A 19,922-nucleotide genomic window follows, 5' to 3' on the forward strand; every position below is an offset into this window, starting at 1 on the left:
TGAAAGGCTGGCTTGCTGAGCAACATGAATGATGATTAAGGAAAGGGAACTAGCTGGGGCAGAAGCTGGTAAAGGACCCCCAGTTGGCTAATATACAACTCGGCTCCAGAGAGGAGGCCTGAGAGGTCCTAGAAAAATCTGACTAACAGACCCAGCTCCATGGAGGAGAGCTAGGGAGACTCCTGGGTAGGGAGAAAGTAGTACAGCCCTGTTCTAAAGAGAAAAGCTGCGAATTTCTGCTTAAGGAAGGACTGGAAAGGAGCAACCCCAAGAAAGAACCACGAAGGTTTCCTAGACCAGAGACTCTTCTCTGGTCCTGTTGTGAAAGAAATATATTCAGTATATTTGTTGTGAAAGAAATATATTCAGTATGCTTAACCACTGGATGGCTATTGAACCTCACAGGTATATCCTGGCAGATTGTACCTGCTATGCTGCTGAATGTGCTAGATACTTTAACATTCCACCCTCATCAAAAGAATGTTAGTGGATGGTGGCAGCACAGCAGGTGGCAAAGGAGTAAAAGTTCAAGGTTGACGTGTTGGGTCTTTAGCTGCTAAAATGTGTCTGGAGGCTTGAAAAGTGTATGTTTTTAAGGCATTAGGTAGAATACAACTGAAATCAGAATAGTACTAGTTTTCACAGTTAAGAAGAGATGATCATTCACCTGTTTACCAAGAAATACCAAAAAGACTGCAATTATGGCTTTTAATTCTGAGCAAATGGTTTAAAAACAATGTAGGAGTTAGTTGCAAATTTTAACTTTTGTGTTCAGATGGCTTGTTTTTACTGTCTGGATGACAAATATTACCAGAGCTATTCACACACTGCTACAGATCTGTCTTTATGACATCATTCTTTAAACTTGTTTTAGATGAGAAAATTGTGGAAAAAATTCGAGCTTTACAAATGAAAGCTGAAGACTATGATGTTGTTAAGGTGATTGGAAGAGGCGCTTTTGGAGAAGTACAGTTGGTAAGAATGTCTACTCATCATCTGATTACTACTTGTCAGCTAGATTTATTGCACCAACTAGATACACTTAGTGCCACGCTTTTAATGGAAAGTATGCATATTTTCAAACATGGATTTATTTTTTTTAATTCTCTGCTTGTTGTAATTTAGTATCAAATTCCTTGTTAAATATAAACTTTGTGACATAAAAATCAAAGGGAATTAAATATTCACATTATATCCTTAACACACTTTCCTGTGCTGAAGCTTAGTAGTGTATTGAAGATCATAAAATAAGACCTCAAAAATAGTTTACCATAACGGTGGTTTGCAAGGGAAAGAACTGAAAAGCTGTTTCCCTTACCTAGGGCAGCTTTAGAGTATTTAGCTTCTGCCAGGTATGTTTTTTCTTGGCCACAAATGGTCACTATAATGTAATAGTATCATGAAACTTCCTTTGTTGGTAAAGTGTCAATAGTGCAGCAAGAAGGCTTTCCCCACAGTTCTCTCTTGCTCTCGGTACGTGGGACAACGGTTTTATAATGCATTCAATTAATACTATTTATATACAAGGTTTTTATTCCAAATTTCTTTTCTTAATTTTTGTTTCTAATTTAAAAATGCAAATAGTTTGTTTTCAAGGTATATTACCCAATGTAAATACCTATTTAGAAATTTAAATAAAGATGAGATTGGAGAACACTTCATCTGCTGATTTGGGTCATCCATAGTTTCCTTTGCAATTGATTTTGATGTATCCAAGGCTGCCAAGTGTGGTTGTAAGATAAATCAACCATTTTAAAATTAAAAGCGCGCGCGTGTGTGTGTGTGTGTGTGTGTGTGTAATATTTCTAAAATACCTACTTTAAATTTTATATATATGTTTTCACCAACTTCTCATTTTAAAAGTTTGTTGTAATTATAATAGACGTAGGACCAGCTGGGATCCGTGTTGGAAAGTGCCTATAAATTTCACAGCTTTGTGATAGTTGTTTTTTCTATGAAGAAGAGGGGAAAAAAAGAATGTTTGCTCTTTGCCAAGAAGCATTGCTGTAAGTAGTTACAAAATAACACTTCAAGAAAGGATGTAGAAATACTTAGAGAAGCTGCAATGAAATTAGACACTTATAGTCCATTTATAAAACTGCTAGCCGTTCCCAAGGCTGGTGAAATAATAAAAACAGAGTCAAGAAAATTATCCAGAGTATTTTAACAAATAGAATGTTGAAGAAAAAACAGGGCATGCACATAAGGTTCGTGACAACTTTTGTTATTTGTATTGCTGGTTTCCCCTGCAGCAAGCTAGGTTAATTTTCAAAAAGAAATGTTTTAGATTTGATATGTCTTGACCAGTAAATACAAATTGCCCTGGTTAAAATAATTAGAAAAAGTTTTCATTCCCCTATCTCTATACTTTGTAATAGATGTATTGCTGTCTTAATTAGATATTGGATTCCTCATTAAAATTACTGTAACTAAAAAAAATTGTGTCGCAGTTTAAATAGAATAACTTTTTTGGATAATTTCTTACATGCGAAATATGCCTAAGATGCTTTCCAAAATGAAATAATAGTTTGGAAGATAAATGGGAGAACGAAAATAGCAACTGTAACAACATTTGCATGACTCATGGGTAAGGCTAAGATTTTGTCACGGATATTTTTAGTAAAAGTCATGGACAGGTCACGGGCAAAACAGAAAAATTCACGGAGTCAGTGACCTGTTTCTAACTTTTACTAAAAATATCCTTGACAAAATGGGGATCTGTGGATCCCCACACTACTTCAATCAGGGCAGCTGCAGGGTACCCCGTCGCCTGCAGCTCTGGGCATCCCCCGCTGCCCGCAGGGGCTGGGAGCTCACCCATGGGGGCCAGGAGCTTGGGTTCCTCTGCAGCAGCCCAGAGCTGTCTGCCATCTCTGGTGGCCAGGGTTCCCTGCCACACCTGGCAGCCGGGAGCTTGGGGGTTCCCCTGCTGCCACCCGCTGGGAGCTTGGGATTCCTCTGCTGCGCTGCCCCCGGCGGCAGGGAGATGGGGGTTCCCGGCCGCCAGGAGCTGAGGGGTTGCCCCGCTGCCTGGGGCGGTGAGGGTACCCCACAGCTTCCTGCCCCAAGCGGGCAGGGGGGGGACCCTGCAGCTCCTGACCACTGCAGGCTGAAGTAATGGAGGTTGCTGGAAGTCACGGATTCCATGACCTCCGGGACTAAATCGCAGCCTTACTCATGGGTAACTTGCAAATTTGGATGTGATTCATTTGAGCTGTGTGAAAAAGCAGTGATTTTTTTTCAAGGTCATCCCTGTGTGACAATGTAAGAGTGCAGCTCTTACACACTGTACCGCTAGGTGAGCTCTGCTTGGCTTCAGCAGAGTTAATGGAGAGCCCACAAAATATAGGCATCACAGGGATTACTGTCTATCATAAGGCCTTTACTCAATACCAACAGTACATCTTTAATCTGTCTGCTCTCAGTGGTAGAAAAAGAGAAACTACTTCTTAGGGCCCCACTTGACAGAAGAGGAGCTGCTGCAAATAGTTTTGTGAGGAGGAAACTTTCCCTGTAGGCCTCATTTCTGTCTGCCTTCCACTACTGATTCCTGTATCAAGTGTTACTTTGCAATACTTCTAATAGAGATTTTTTTTTGTTTCGCTTGACTGTAGAAACGGGAAGTGCTTAGGAGAGGTGCTACAGGTATGTACTTGGTTCCTGGGCTAGCAGAGAAAGCCAAAGTGCAAATGGGCTAGTGTGGAGTACAGTCCTTCCTCTATCAGACAAGAGGAAGAGGGAAAAGAATGTTGTAAAGTGTGTTAACATTCATAATATGTTCAGATTAAAATATATGTGTTTTTGACCTGGCATTGGTTTCAGCAAACGTACCAGAAGAAGGCCTAAAATAATTGTTGGGGTGGAGGGAGGGAATTTTGACACACTCAGATTTACACAGATCTTTTTATACATTTCATTCCAACTTAAAGTAATACATCCCAAGTGATTATTTTAAATGATATAATTTAGACTTAGTATTTACTCTACTATAAGGGTGTTATAAGCTGCCAAAAATTCTATGAATTCTATATATAGAATTTTTTAAAAATCACTCCAATTTTGTAGTTATTAGCCTTGTATAATCTATAAAAACCATAATGTTGTGTGCTCCTATTGCTGAATCTAGAATAGCAATGAACTGAAAAATACCATTCATGGTGCTGTGCTAACATTAGTCATGATGAGGGCATACATAGACATTTTGACATCAGAAGGTTCAATACAAGTTGAAATTGTTGAGCTCTAAGCCCTATCACTTTCTGCTGCATTCAGAATATTATCATAAGTCTTTTCAAACAATCATGGATGATGATTTGCAATAATTAAAACATATAGTTCAGTTTACAACCAAGATAGGAATTTGCTTTGGCAGGCTCTAAAAACAGAGGGCACCATAATAACCTAAGAATGGCCACACTGGGTCAGACCAATGGTTCATCTAGTCTAGTATCTTGTCTTGTGACTGTGGCCTGTGCCAGATGCTTCAGAGGGAGTGAACAGAGCATTTTATCGAGTGATCCGTTCCATCATCCAGTCCCAGATTTTAGCAGTCAGAGGTTTTGGGACACCCAAAACATGGGGTTGCATCCCTGAGCATTTTTGCTAATAGCCATTGATGGACCTGTCCTCCATCAGCTTATCTAATTCTTTTTTGAACTCATTTATACTTTTGGCCTGCACAACATCTCCTGTCAATGAGTTTCACAGGTTTACTGTGAGTTGTGTGAAAAATTGTTTGTTTTAAACTTGTTGCCTATTAATTTCATTGGGTGACTTCTGGTTCTTGTGTTATGTGAAGGGGTAAATAACACTTCTTTATTCACTGTCTCCACATCATTCATGATTTTGTAGACCTCTATCTCATTCCCCCTCTGCCATCTCTTTTCCAAGATGAACAGTGAGAGTGTTTTTAATCTCTCCACCAGGAGTAAAATAAGATTGAAAATCTGAATTAAATCAACAAAACCCAAAACATTTACATTTTCTCTGAACAGTGCATACCGTTCTGTATCATAAATATTGCTGCACTAAAGCAAGTCAAAAAGATGGCATATTAACCTATCTAGCAGAAGGGTCACCCTGCAGTGAAAGCCAACTCTCCCAAAATTTGCAGCTCCTATGTGGCAGCTCCCCAAGAAAGGAGAGCTAATGCAGATTAGTTTCCCTGATTTCTGTGTTCTGCCTACTCAGTTGGGGACAACACATTCTGTGGCATTGTCTTGTGCATAGATTAACAAATACCCTTCTCCTGTCCCCAGATGTCAGCCTTGCAGGGGGAGACCAGTTGGCTCTGGGCTCAGTTTCTGGCTTTGGTGGAAAAACAATTTTCTGATGCTCCAAAAGTAATAAAACTCCACTCTTGGATTCTAGCTTTGGGTGTAGAGAGACCAATAGCTGATGAGCAACCTAAGAATGTAGAAGTCACCCGATGAGAGGGTGAATAGGATGCATCTATCTTCAACTGCCAATTCCTTTCATTACGCATTGAGTGAGGAGCTGTGACTGGTGTCTAAGGCAGACATAAAACAAATATTGTATATTTAGATTATGGCCAATAGTTTATGCGAAGGAGGTTAATGTGTATTCAGTATGTGGTTTTGCATATTGTTTTCTCTTGGGGTAAAATCGTATTGATTGAAATTCAAATATAAGTGGCTTTCTGTGTTTTTTCTCTTGTGCCTTATCACAAAGTACTGGGTTATGGTCCAGTATATTGCTGACTAGCATAATCTTTTACCATACAAGCTCCCTGCCTACACAATAGGGAAAGGCAGTGTGTGTTAGGTCCATTTACCGTACCTTCGGGGAGTCAGTATCTCTGGGAGATCTGTATTACACAATTTCAGTGTTAAATCTCTGCAGTCTTATGGAGTTCATGAAGACCACACTGGTCAAGATGTGTGTAAATGGGCTACCATTTATTGTTGCCATTAAACATGTAGCGCATTGTCTGTTGCATCTACTCTGACTTCTGACAGGATGCATGCTTCAATGCTAGCCCATAAAAAAGGAGCAGATTTTCTTTTGTCTCTACCAGCTGAAAACCTCCTCCTTTAGGAGACTAACTCTGGCTCCATCTCTGTAGCAGCCCTAACTAAGTTTACCTCTTTATTGCATCAGCAGCACATCTTGTGATATTTTAGGTTACTTTCAAAACCTTTCTGTGCCCTAGGATTTTAAGTTTGGCATGACAAGACTTGGCAGCATTATCAGTACTAGATTTGATGCATGGAGAAAGCTGACTATTTAGAACAGCCACATCATTTCCTCAATATGCAGATTACCTTTTGATATAGTGATTGGGAGGGTCTTCAGTGCACCTCTTATGTGGTGGCAGAATGTGTCTTGGGGAGACTTGTCTTTTAAGACACCATTAATTTGTTTTACATTTCATTAATGAAGCAGGGACCAGGCCATAGAGTAACTGTAATGCTTTAAGAAAGCATACATGAATCAAACTAGCTTTAGTGCGTGGTGCCAACATGAATGAAATTAGTTGCTTCACTGATGGCCATATTGATACTACAAGAAAGATCTCGCCTAGGTCCTTTCACACACGTGGCCAGCTCAGGACAGAGCAAATCTGTGGATGTGTCATTGCCACAGTTATTCATTGTCTTGAGGTACTTCTGTTTCTCAGTGCTGCCCAAGATAGTGGATGTATCCTGTAGTTTTCTCAGGAAATGTTTTTAGCCACCTGATAATTTGACACCCCCTGCCCAGTCAGTGGGACAGATTCTTGTCTCCGTTCCCACTGCTTTGCACCCCACATGTGCTACATAGGATTTGGTTTCTGCCTGTAACTGGCCACTGGAGAATTTCTCTAATGGCAGGAAAATTTCCTTTGGCATAAAGTCAGCTGTGCATGCCACACCAACCCCAAAACTGCTACTCTGATCCCCCAGTAGTGAATGATCGCTCAGAATCATAAACTGATGGCATGACTTAGCGTTGACCCTAGGCAGTTTTATCCCAATGCCTCTGATGAATAGATTTTTCTCTGAGGGCCTCTGTGCCAATATTTCTTCTGCAATTGAGCAAAAGGACCTATGGAAGCTCTGGTTTATGTAATATAGCTTCCAGTGCATTCAACAGTACACAATGTTGATAATTGGAATGGGAAAGGAATTAGTTCTCCAAGTAATCTTATGTGAGGACATTTCCTTAATGCCTTAAATTGTATGAACTTTAGAGGTATTACAGCATATGGGTAATTTTTTTTTAAATCTACAGTTCCCATGAGCTAACCATCTAGAAAGTTGTAGCCTAGTAACAGGCTGTTTAAGAGGCTGATCCCTAAAATGTGCATACTTGTCTAGGCAGCACAAAGCTCATGTATTCAAGAACATAATATACATCTACCTAATGATGTTTCAAGACATGTTTTGGCTGCTTTCCAGAGTATCTTGTGCCTAGATTATTTTTCTGCTCCTACAACTAGTGCTTATTGTCTCAAGAAACTGTAATGCTGGCAGCTCCTCAGAATGAGGTGTTTGGTTGAGGGTTACAGGGGAGGCAAGAGACTGTGCACATTTTAAAGACTTTACTCTGAGATCAATAGGAGAATAAGACATATTGTGACAAGGTCGGGCCAGATGGCTACAGGAGAGTGATAGAAGTTAGATATATTAGCCCCAGGTTAAGTAGGTCCCTTTTCCCAGGGTAAGGTAACAGGGAAGGTTCCAGAACAATCCGGAACATTTTGGAAACAATTAAGGCAGACAGGCTGATTAGAACACCTGCAGCCAATCAAGAAGCTGCTAGAATCAATTAAGGCAGGCTAATCAGGGCACCTGGGTTTTAAAAAGGAGCTCTCTTCAGTTTGTGATGTGCATGTGAGGAGCTGCGAGCAAGAGGCACTAGGACCTGAGAGTGAGAACGCGGACTATTGGAGGACTGAGGTGTACAAGCATTATCAGACACCAGGAGGAAGGTCCTATGGTGAGGATAAACAAGGTGTTGGGAGGAGGCCATGGGGAAGTAGCCCAGGGAGTTGTAGCTGTCGCACAGCTGTTACAGGAGCCACTGTAGACAGCTGCAATCCACAGGGCCTTGGTCTGGAACCCAGAGTGGAGGGCGGGCCTGGGTTCCCTTCATCCCTCCCAACTCCCTACTTGATACTGGAGGAGTTGAACTCTGTGTTCCACCAGAGGGGAAGGTCTCTGGCCTGTTCTCTGATCCACTAGGTGGATCAGCAGAGACTGTGGGAATTGTTCTTCTTCCTTTCTCCATGTTGGCCAGTGATGAGGCTAACTGAGTGAACGGCAGATTTGAGCCACGATAGTGGCTAAACTGAGGGCTGCCGTAAACCTCTGAGGCAAGAAAATCCGCCAATAAGTGCAGGACTCACCAAGGCAGAGGAGGAACTTTGCCACAATGTGCTGTTATGCAAAACGATACATCCTTAAAATAAATGTTTAGTTGCATAACTTAATTGATCATTAGCTGAGCAATTGTTTTCTAGTTGATTTTACTAAATAGTCTGTCCTGGAATACACCAGTCAAATCTCTAACCTTCTGATTTTGGTTTAACAAATTAAGATTATTTGCTATGTAAAAGAAAGCTGAATCCCTTTTGTAAAACCAAAAAGGGAGATACATGCATATATCTAAGATGCAATAAATTTGTATTCAGTGTGATTCAGGTATCTTACCTCTGATTACATATTCTACTCATAATCTGTTTTATTCCTCAAAAGAAGCTTTAGGAGAATTCAGACATCTGTCCTTTGAATATTTGTTTCACTTCAATACTATATTGAAATAATGTCTGAACCCATCCCTTTAAGGACACTAAAAGCCTTTAGTGGGTCCTTAAAGTGCCAGTTAGTCTGTCTTTTATGTCACAGGGATTATCAAATATCTCCACAGGGTTATGTGTCCAAACTCCGCCTATTTAGAGTTTTCTAGAACTACTCCAGATTTTGTGATATAAGTTCTCATTTAGACTGTAATACAAGTTTTAGACCATTTATTCAGTTTGAGCCTAAATGGATTGAGGAACTGATTGGGAACAGAAATAGGAATAAACGGTCAATTTTCAACAACAAAGGACTCTAAAGTGGATTGCCCAAAGGATTTGTAGTGAGACAAATGTTGTTTTAATACTTTACTGAACTGGAAAAGAAAGCGAACGTTGAGATGGTAAAATTTCAAATGACACATGTTAGGCTAGTCAAGACTAACGTTATGAGGAACTTCCGAAGAACCTAACAAAGTTAGACAATTGGGCAAGACTGGCAGGTGAAATGAAATGTAGACAAATGTAAGGTAACATGCTAGAAGGAACAAGTGGAGTTGCTCGTAAATATTACAACAACTCAGGAAAACGTTTAGGGTGTAACTGTGAATAGTTCGATGAAAGCATTTCCTCAGCATTGGTTTAAAAAAAAAAAAGCAAACAAATGCTAGCTTGCTTTATGAATAGGATAAAGAATAATACTGTAATGTTACCATACTGTTATAGATAGATGAGATGCTTGAATGCAGTTCTCGCTGTTCCATTTCAAAAAGAATATAGCAGAATTAGAAGGACAAGTAAAATGATTACAGACATGGAAATATTGAGACAGCTTAGATAAGCGGTGACATAAAGGTATATAAAATAATGAAATCTATAGAGAAGGTCATTTGGGTGATCTTATTTGCCTTGTACCTTCTACTGTTTTTGTAGTAGAATAACAAGATGATGTCTTATCAAGTTAAAAATCAAAACATTTTAAACAGATGAAAACATTTTTTTGAACAATGTATAATTAAGCTTTGAACTCACTGCGACAGGTACTATTGAAACAAAAAGCTCAATAGTATTAAAAAGGAGACATTTATGAATATTTAAAATCTGCAATTAAACTTGTTAGAATAAAAATTTATAAGGGATTGCAACCATTATGCTTTAAGATGTAAAAATATGTTTTTCCTCTACCCCTGTTCCACATCCCCTGATGGCTTTCACATATTGGGTTTTTTTGTTGTTTCAGTGTGGGGCATGTATTTTCTAAATAGGTGGATGAAAATGACTCGTCAGTGATTGCTAGTTTTCTTTGTCACCATTTACATGTGTGAATTTGCAGTAAAAATATATTTCAGTAGTTGCATCTTATTTTTAGTCTGTTCTAGATCGGGATACCTTTTCAAAAAGCTTTGTGACGTTTGATCTGTGCAGTGCTAATTCAAGGATATGGCTGCCACTAGTATAGATAATGGGTATATCTCTGTCATCTGTCAGTCATTTTCATTCCCTTTTCCTGCTAGCAGTCATTCTTGCTAGAGTAGATACACTGTTCCAGTTGAATTTTGAGAAATTCCAAAGTTCTAAGACTAATTTCAGGAATCTCTCTCCAAGTGCTTTGTTGCAGTAGATAGTCTCAATCAGTTAACATTGGAATCCATCTGACTAGATGCCAGCTTCCTGGGGTTGTCTGTCCTTAACCAGTGAGACTTTTGGGAGGGAGGAGCATTTCAGCTAACTTCCATCTTGTCTCCATTCTTTTTAAGAGCTCTAGACTATTTGGATGTTGTGTACTCAAGGAGCAGTTTCAAAAGAAATCTCTCTCAGTGCCAACCTCCCAGTTGAATCTCAAGCTTGGTGCATGTCTCATTAAAGGCAGTGTCTCTCTTGAGTGAGGTCAGGTCACTGCTGTGCCTACCCATTGTTTATAAAGGTGGCAGCATCTCAGTGAAGAATAAATTACTCTTGCCTATTAGTTTCTTTTGTACGGTGACTCCAGTATAGACACCCTCTAAAATACCTTATTTGATTAACAGACTCTGGCAGAATGGCTAGAAGTAAGTAGAGCCATAAGTTTTTTTTTTTTTCCCTCTGGCTTTGGAAGTTCTCAACTAGTTATAGAGTTCCTGACTGCCTAGAAATTGCAGTCATAGAAATCTGGATTGGTTACCACCTGATGTAGGGGACTTGCCATGTCACAGAAAACAATTAGCAGGTAAGAAATTAGTTTTACTTTGTTTTTTATAATTGTTAAAAACACAATTTTTTCCATCCTTCTTAACCAACAGGTTCGCCATAAAACGTCACAGAAGGTTTATGCAATGAAGCTTCTTAGTAAATTTGAAATGATAAAAAGATCGGATTCAGCCTTTTTCTGGGAAGAAAGAGATATCATGGCCTTTGCCAACAGTCCCTGGGTGGTGCAAGTAAGGAGTGTTTTTCTGTAGTTTTTAAATTTAAGTTAAATGTATTTAATTTTTGGGTCAGTTTTGAATATGCATTTAAATTCAAATAATGGGTCAGATTCTGATCTCAATTTAGAAGTCACACCAGTGTAACTGAATTCTGAATCAGGATCAGTGATTTTGTTTTAGTTTATATTTGTCCATATTGATAGGCTAACTTTTAGCTTGATCACTTTAGCTGCTGTATAAAATGAAATGGAATTTACAAAACAGCCTCAAATTAGTACTCTACTTGAAATTATAGTAATTTTTGTGTGAAGGGAAAATTGTGAGTCTGATTGCAGTTACAGTACAAAAATATGTGAGTGAACTGAAATTTTTTCTACTAATCTATTCTGCCAGATTAATTTTATTAGTGTTTGTAACATGGCTCAATCATGAGGTCACAAACAATTCATTGTGTCATTACGGAATATATTATGGAGGAGGAAAGTGGATTTAAATATAAAGTATCTATTTATGCACCCATGTACCTCAACAATCTGTAACAATGAAAATCTAAATGCAGGAAAAAATTCTTGGTACTTGTAATTTAAGAATTAAATAGTTATAATTTGAAACATTTTCAAGTGTGTAGATGTGATTCTCTGTATGTAAAAGGTAAATACCGCCATCTCATTTTAATACTGGCCACTGACCAATTACATAGTAATGGCCTGGCCTTACTTGGGCTGTTTTCAAATGGATGGGATCTAGAGGTGAAAGTCCTGGAGTGCATTCAGTGAAACTCTCTAAAATATTTTGCAAAGAAATAAACTTACTTTCAATAGACCAGTAACCTAAAATATAAACTGTAATCTATATCAAGCTATATTTAACTATTAGTAAAGTTAATCACTTTATGCATCTCCACTTCAGATACATTAACCTGCATTTATCATTTCTGCTTTTGCTTGGTGATGTTAGAGGGAAACAGCAGTAATGAGTTCCAAATAATAATTACGTAAATATTTAGGAGCTATAACATAATACAGAAATGAAATTACAAAGCAATTTTAGAGACATCAGCCTCTGTTTAGCTATTTCCAGTACTCTGAATTGTGCTTGTATCTCAGAGGGAGCTGACATTTCAATGATGCCTCATTACACTGGGTTTCATGCTGAGAAACAGAATGAGATGCACTTAATAAATGGAATAAATAAGAAATTAGTAGTTTTTTAAGATTGAGATAAGGCAGTTTTAATGTTTAGCATATGTTAGATTACTGTTAGATTAACCAAAGTCTTTATTCGAAACTTTAAAAAAAATTGAACTTGCCTTACAACAATCTTGAAAATCTCTGATTATCTAAGAACAGAGTTTCATGAAACCAGAATAGAAAGAAGGTTGCTTTTTCAAATATCCCTCGAGTAATTTTCCTTCTTTTCTGCTTTAGCTCTTTTGTGCCTTTCAAGATGACCGATACTTGTACATGGTAATGGAATACATGCCAGGTGGAGATCTTGTAAACCTTATGAGCAATTATGATGTGCCTGAAAAATGGGCCAAGTTTTACACAGCTGAAGTTGTCCTTGCTCTGGATGCAATTCACTCCATGGGCTTGATACACAGAGACGTGAAGCCTGACAATATGCTTTTGGATAAACATGGGCATCTAAAGTTGGCAGATTTTGGCACATGTATGAAAATGGATGAAGTAAGTATGCAATTAAATATTTTATCTACCACAAAGATAGAGAATGTTCAGGTTTTATTTTATTGTAAATTACTCAGGGATGTAAGGAATAAAGGAATGTTCAGCTAATTGAGCTGCTTGATTGGCAGAATATTCCTTGTTGTCTAATTTTAAGTGGAGGAAGGGACATTCTGTATTTTGTAACATTGGTCCATAATAAACTATTCTGGCATGGCGACAAAGGAAAGAGACCTACTTTTTGTTATTTCTGGGAGCATGTATGTTTATGAATTTCTGTGTGTTCATTCTTTAGCCAAATGTTTGAACAGCTCATGAGACAACTCCTAATTTCAACATTAGTAATCTTGGAGCAGTTTATAAACTAATACTTTGGTATAAATGAAATTTTTACTGAAGAGGCAACAATTTACATAGTCCCATATAGTCATTACTATATATAATTGCTCCAACAGCACCCCCTAGTGGTTTTCAATTTAAAAATTTAGATTAAAGTAATGTGACTAATGAAGTGTGATGCACTGATTGGGACTGCTTATTGCTAGTATTCAAAATATTCTATTTTTTAATTTCCCACATATTTAAAGAACATGGTCCATTAGGCAATACATTTTGTGTGCTAGTTTCAAGAAAAACTTGTATGGCTTTAAAAAAGCCTTATTTGGACTACTAACAATATTTTAAAGCAGACTTTTAAAATCTTCTGTATTTTTCAGTTTACACTTTGTTCTTGTTAAGTGAAGAATAAAAAGTAAACAGTGAAATTACTCTGTAATTAGACATATTCCCCCATCCCCTTGTGTTTTACTCTACAAAGGCACCGTAAGTTGTCATGAACTTTGTGTGAATGTACAAGTGTTATGTTGATTATCTTTAGTTTTAAAATGTTTCTCTGATATTTTAATATTGGTGTTCCTTTGTTTTATCAGCTTTGACTTAACAAGAGTATATTTTGGCCTGAAGGATATTACTTTAGTGCTTTCTTCTGCTATGTTGTGCTAGAATTTGCATATATTACTTATACAAAATATGTTCTTGTTCCTTTGCAACCTATTTCACTTCTTCTTTTCTCCAGTATTTTTTTTGTAATATATTTTTGAGTACTACCCTTTTATAGTAATTGCAAATGTACTCTGAAATACTGATGTCTTTTTTCCTCATATGGTATTTTATAAGCTTATTGAGAAATGTAATAGCCTTCATTTCTAGCATCGTTTAGTTCATTTTGTTAATGCTACAGTGATTCTATTCCACAGGTAGATGGATTGTTTATCTTAATTTGATTATTCGGGAGACAAGATGGCTGAGGTAATACCTTTTATTGGACCAACTTCTGTTAGGTGAGTGAGGTAATATCTTTTAGTGGATCAACTGCTGAAGTTGGTCCAATAAAAGATATTACCTCAGCCATCTTATCTCTCTAATATCCTGGGACCAGCATGGCTTACATACAGTTAATTTGATTATGTAAGGCTGCTGACTGGCAGAGTTAATTTATTTTTATATTAGATATATATGTTGCCAGGTTGTTACTGTAAGTCTAATTATTTTCAGGGTCCTTTTGAATACATGTTCTTTGAAATATTAAATCCAAATAAATAAATATAATGTGAACCTTGTAGCTGTAAGAGTCTGATGGGACCACCCTATCTGTATTGTTATTATTAAGCTACATATTAGGTGGCTTATGCCTTCAGGCTTTGCTTCTTTCATTGTACAAATTCTGTAAGGCTTTCCAGGTTCTTATTCTCTGAACACATTCTCTGATCCTTTCCCTGTATAGATATTCAGAACCCTGACTGACACTTTGCTTGCAGTAAGCCAAATTTGTTCAGTCGTCTGAGACTAAACTTAATGTGATAATGGGCCTTGTTTTACTTTTAGTTGAAATAACATAAAAATATTATTTGATTTGCTTAATATGAACCCTTAACTTGTTTTTCTTCAAGTTTTTGCTCATATCCATACCATGTTAGGTGCGTGTGCATGGCATGGACTGTTGCTGGAGATTTTTCCCTCAGTGGTATCCATCAGGTTGACTCTAGCACCCTCTATGTGACGGTATAAAGGGTGCCACTGGCCCCACATCCACTCAATTCCTTCTTACCGCCCCTGATGGTTGCTGGAATAATTCCTCTTGCTTCAGCCACTGGTCTCCAGACCTTCAGCACCAGACGTCGGAAGTAAGGAGTACCACTGCCCTTGGTCATCTCGGGAGGACTCGTCATCTGAGTCTTACGTGGAGCCCTACACCCAGTGCAAGAGCCACCACTGGTACTGTTCTATGTGCTGATGGACCTCAGTGCAGGTCCCCCCACGAGTAACTGGTCAAGTGGACAATGGCCTATGCAATGGCCATTCAGGAACCCATGGCGTTTTCCCTCAGTATCGTGTCCATCTTCTCACTGTCATACTCGTTTGCTTCCGAGGGCCAGGATCCCGCTTCACTCCGCTCGGTACTGGACACCGACTCCCAGTACTGATGCACAAGACGAGGGCCACATGGAGGTAATTAAAGCTGAAGACGAGAAAACAGCCCTAACCTTCCAATAGAGGCCTCTTCTTCCTCCTCCGCAGACCAGGACATCTCAGGACCGAGTGGCTAACTGCCGCAAGGTGACTTTAGAGCCCATCAGGAGTTTCTGAAGTGGGTAGCAGCTAACCTGGGACTAGAGATTGAAGAGCTCTAGGCATTGTCTCTCAGCCTCATTGACATTCTAGATGCAGCAGCACCATTTAAGGTGGCTCTGTTACCCAGGGTTCTTTCAACTGAAAGCTCTTGGTAACTTTTACTCTGTGGTGGTGATGTCAGGAAATAAATCAGGGGAGACACGGCCGTCCGAACGATAGATGGCTGGCACAAACAGGACAACATGAGTGCTTTCACTTAAAGCTAACCTTTACTTAGTCTCAAGCACTTACACACGTCCACGGCAGGTTAGTAAAATACCCCCAACCCTCAATTAATTACTGAAGCTGAGTGTGGCTCTCGAGTGGCACAGCTGCAGCCTGTCTGCCAGTGGAGAACACAAGCTGCATCCAGAAGGAAAGTCCAGTCCCGAGGAGTCCCACTACCTCAAACTTTTCCCCCTTATTTATACATTAGTAAAACAATGACATGTCACTTGTTAAGCAAGCAGTTTCAAGGGTCAAGCAAGAGGTTTCCTTCTGATTATTGATTAACTAGGTGTGAGTTTTTCACAGAGTTTGCAGTCTTGAGGCTCTAACAGACGCATTCCTGAGGGCACACCCTGCTCGTCTAAAATGCATGTATCAGAAACTTCAACGCAATTCTTATCAGGAAGGACGTGGAGTCAAGCTGTCCTGTCTGTGGCACCCAAAACCCCTCCCCTCCTGCCTTGGTTAAGGTGAGGCTGCTGCATGGCCAATTTGCAGTCTGCTGACTTGGCTGCTTTTAACAATAAGCAATAGTGGATCAGGCACTTTACTGGTTTGCAGAAATCTCCCCGTGCAGCCCTACCCATTAACGAGGCGGTAATGGGTCCAGTCAGAGCCCTGTGGCAGACCCAGTCTTCTCTCCCTCCCATTTTGAAGAGGGCAGAGAAGAAATATTGTGTGTCAGCCAATAGGTATGAGTAGCTATACTCCCAGCCCCCCTCCTGGATTCCTAGTTGTATGGGTGGCCAATGAGAGGAGTAGAGAGAGCCAAGCAAGTGCTACCCACAAACAGAAAGATGCAAGGAAACTTAATCTGTTTGGGAAGAAAGTTTATTCAACAGGTGGTCTACAACTAATCTCAAACCAGCAAACCCTGGCGCAAACGGGCCCTTCCTTTGAGCCGCTAGCATTGTGCTCTCTGTTGCTTCTCTCCTGGAAGGTCACACAGACAGAGAGAACCCTTTGTTTCCCCCCACCCTCCATCTTTGAAAGTATCTTGTCTCCTCACTGGTCATTTTGGTCAGGTGCCAGTGAGGTTATTTTAGTTTCTTAACCCTTTACAGGTGAAAGGGTTTTTCCTCTGGCCAGGAGGGATTTTAAGGTTTTTACCCTTTCCTTTATATATATTCCCTAGCACCTATTTTTCTTTTTTAACTTTGAGTTTCTTTACCTGTAGTATGTATTAACAGTTCATTTATGTATAAAGAGCCCAGAAAAATAGCAGCATGGATTTGTGGGGGATGGAAAAGAGGAATCTTACTGTTCTTCGAATGCTTGTTCATGTCTATTCCAATCAGGTGTATGCGTGCCGCATGCACAGTTGCCAGAAATTTTTCTCCCAGCAGCTTCCGTAGGGTCAGCTGTAGAGCCCCCTAGAGTGGCGCCTTCATGACGCTCAATATACAACCCTGCCGACCCAGCCCCTCCTCAGTTCCTTCTTACCACCTGTGATGGTTGTCGGAACTGCGAGTGGCTTGCTTGCAAGTTCTCCTCGCTTCCCGTAGCTTTCTAGTGTAGCTTATCTCAATAATAAAAACTAGAACTATAAACTAGTTCGTAGTAGTTCTGTTGGGAGTGGGGTTTCCCCTCCACTCCGATCTTTCCCCTTGGGGACCTGAGGGCAAGCCTCGATCCCCAGAGTTCAAGCCCTGCAAGTCCTGCAGTAAGCTGATGCCAATGGGCAACCCCCACCACGCTTGTTTTAAAGAGTCTAGGGGAGGCTCGCCAGGCTGTTAGATGCAGGATTTGCAAGGGTTTTCGACCAAAGACCAAAAAGGAGTGGGATTTCAGGTTGAAACAGCTCCTCATGGAGCTGGCTTTTAAACTGCAGTCCACCTCGGCATGGCAGGACCCGGCACCAATCTCCTCGATGCGGAGTGCACCACTATCGGTGGCAGAATTGGCACTGCAGAAGATCTCTGAGCACAGAGACTCGCAGCTCTGTCGCCCTAGGCAAGACTTTCTAGATGGCGAGGTAGGAACGGCAGGCATAAGCCGTCCCAGCCCTCATCATCACAGGGCCAAGCGCATGCCTGAACAGCCTCCAAGCAGACCTTTTGAAGGTGCGCCCGGGGACAAAGTGCCAGACTGTATACTGGATCCTCAATCCTGCTTTTGGAATTGTCTATCCCACTTCTACCATGCGTGGTCCCAAATAACATAGGACTGCTAGGTTCTCCGTACGGTGGAAGTGGGGTACTCTCTCCAATTCTGCTCCTCCCCTCCCTCCCACTGCCCTTTCCCGTCCCTCTTCAGGGACCCTTCTCACAAGCAACTCCTTATCCAGGAGGTGCAATCGCTTCTTGCCATAGGGGCAATGTTCCTCAAGAACTAAGGGGCAAGGGGTTCTACTCCCGCTATTTCCTAATCCTCAAGGCAAACGGGGAGGGGGGTGTCTGACCCATTCTAGACCTGGTTCATGGTGAAATTGAAGTTCCGCATGATTTCCCTGAGCACTATTATCCCTTCCCTGGATTCATGAGACTGGTACGCCTCCCTCAACATGAAAGACGCGTACTTTCACATAGCTATTCAGCCTGCACACAGACTATTTCTGCAGTGTGTAGCCAGCGCCACACACTGTCAGTTCATGGTCCTCCCCTTCAGTCTGTTGACAGCCCCCCGAGTGTTCACCAAGTGTATATAGGTCGTAGCAGCCTTCCTTCGCAGGAGGCAGGTACAGGTATACCCGTATCTAGACGACTGGCTACTCAGGCGACGCACCAGGGAGCAGGTGGAGTCTCAAGTCCAACTAATCAGAGCTCCTTTTAAGAGGCTGGGACTCCTCCTCAAGGTGAACAAGTCAATCTTGTCACCAACTCAAAGAATAGAATTCATCGGTGCGGTGCTGGACTCAGTGCAGGCAAGGGCGCTCCTGCCAGACACCAGATATCAGACCATGAAAAACATTATCCAAAGCCTCAGATGGTACCTGACTACTACCGAGAAGGGATGCCTGAGTCTCCTCGGCCACATGGCAGCCTGCACTTATGTGGTCCAGCATGTCAGACTGAGGCTCAGACCACTTCAAACATGACTCGCATCTGTATACCTCCAAGGGCACGACAGCCTGTTATCTGTGGTCATGGTGCCAGACCAAGTTCTTGTCCCTCCAGTGGTGGCTAGACGTTCGCACAGTGTGCAAGGGCATCCCCTTCAACAGCCCTCAGCTTTCTTTGTCTCTAGTAATTGACGTGTCAGCTCTGGGTTGGGGGGCGCATCTGGGAGAGCTCCAAACACAAGGATTATGGTCACAGGATGAGCTCTCCCTGCATATCGATATCAAGAAAGAGCTCAGAGCAGTACAGCTAGCGTGCCAAATCTTCCTATCCTGGCTTCAAAGCAGTGTGTGCGGGTAATGACGGACAACACTTCGGCCAAGTTTTACATCAAGAAGCAGGGTGGACCCCGCTCTTCCCCCCTATGTCGGGAGGCACTTCAGCTGTGGGAGTTCTGCATAGAACGCCTTCAGGTGAATGGAGTGGACTATCTCCTAGGTGTGCAGAACGAACCTGAGGACCACCTCAGCAGATCATTTCACAATCACGAGTTGGCCATCCACCTGGATGTCATATAGATTTATAGATACTAAGGTCAGAAGCATCCAAATGCATCCGATGAAGTGAGCTGTAGCTCACGAAAGCTTATGCTCTAATAAATTTGTTAGTCTCTAAGGTGCCACAAGTACTCCTTTTCTTTTTAAGGTCAGAAGGGACCATTCTGATCATCTTGTCTGACCTCCTGCACAGTGCAAGCCACAGAATCTCACCCACCCACTCCTATGAAAAACCTCACCCATGTCTGAGCTATTGAAGTCCTTAAATCATGGTTTAAAGACTTCAAGGAGCAGAGAAGCCTCCCTCAAGTCAACCATGCCCCATGCTACAGAGAAAGGCGAAAAACCTCCAGGGCCTCTCCAATCTGCCCTGGAGGAAAATTCCTTCCCGGCCCCAAATATGGCAATCAGCTAAATCCTGAGCATATGGGCAAGATTCACCAGCCAGATGCTACAGAAAATTCTTTCCTGGGTAACTCAGATCCCATCCATCTAATATCCCATCTCAGGGGATTTGGCCTATTTACCCTGAATATTTAAAGATCAATTACTTACCAAAATCCCATTATCCCATCATACCATCTCCTCCATAAACTTATCAAGTAGAATCTTAAAACCAGATAGATCTTTTGCTCCCA

General features: G+C 40.8%; 1 protein-coding gene across 2 annotated transcripts in view; it reads left to right on the forward strand.

Moving 5' to 3' along the window:
* ROCK2 (Rho associated coiled-coil containing protein kinase 2) overlaps positions 1-19,922 on the forward strand; it is a 160,427-nt gene that overhangs the window by 64,902 nt on the left and 75,603 nt on the right. For both annotated transcript variants that reach the window (XM_038395924.2, XM_038395923.2), the window contains exons 3-5: positions 875-975; positions 11,020-11,157; positions 12,573-12,833. In XM_038395924.2, coding sequence (XP_038251852.1) covers positions 875-975; positions 11,020-11,157; positions 12,573-12,833 — 500 coding nt within the window. The remainder of the gene's footprint in view (positions 1-874; positions 976-11,019; positions 11,158-12,572; positions 12,834-19,922) is intronic.

This window comes from Dermochelys coriacea, chromosome 3 (assembly GCF_009764565.3).
Source record: "Dermochelys coriacea isolate rDerCor1 chromosome 3, rDerCor1.pri.v4, whole genome shotgun sequence".
NCBI lineage: Eukaryota > Metazoa > Chordata > Testudines > Dermochelyidae > Dermochelys > Dermochelys coriacea.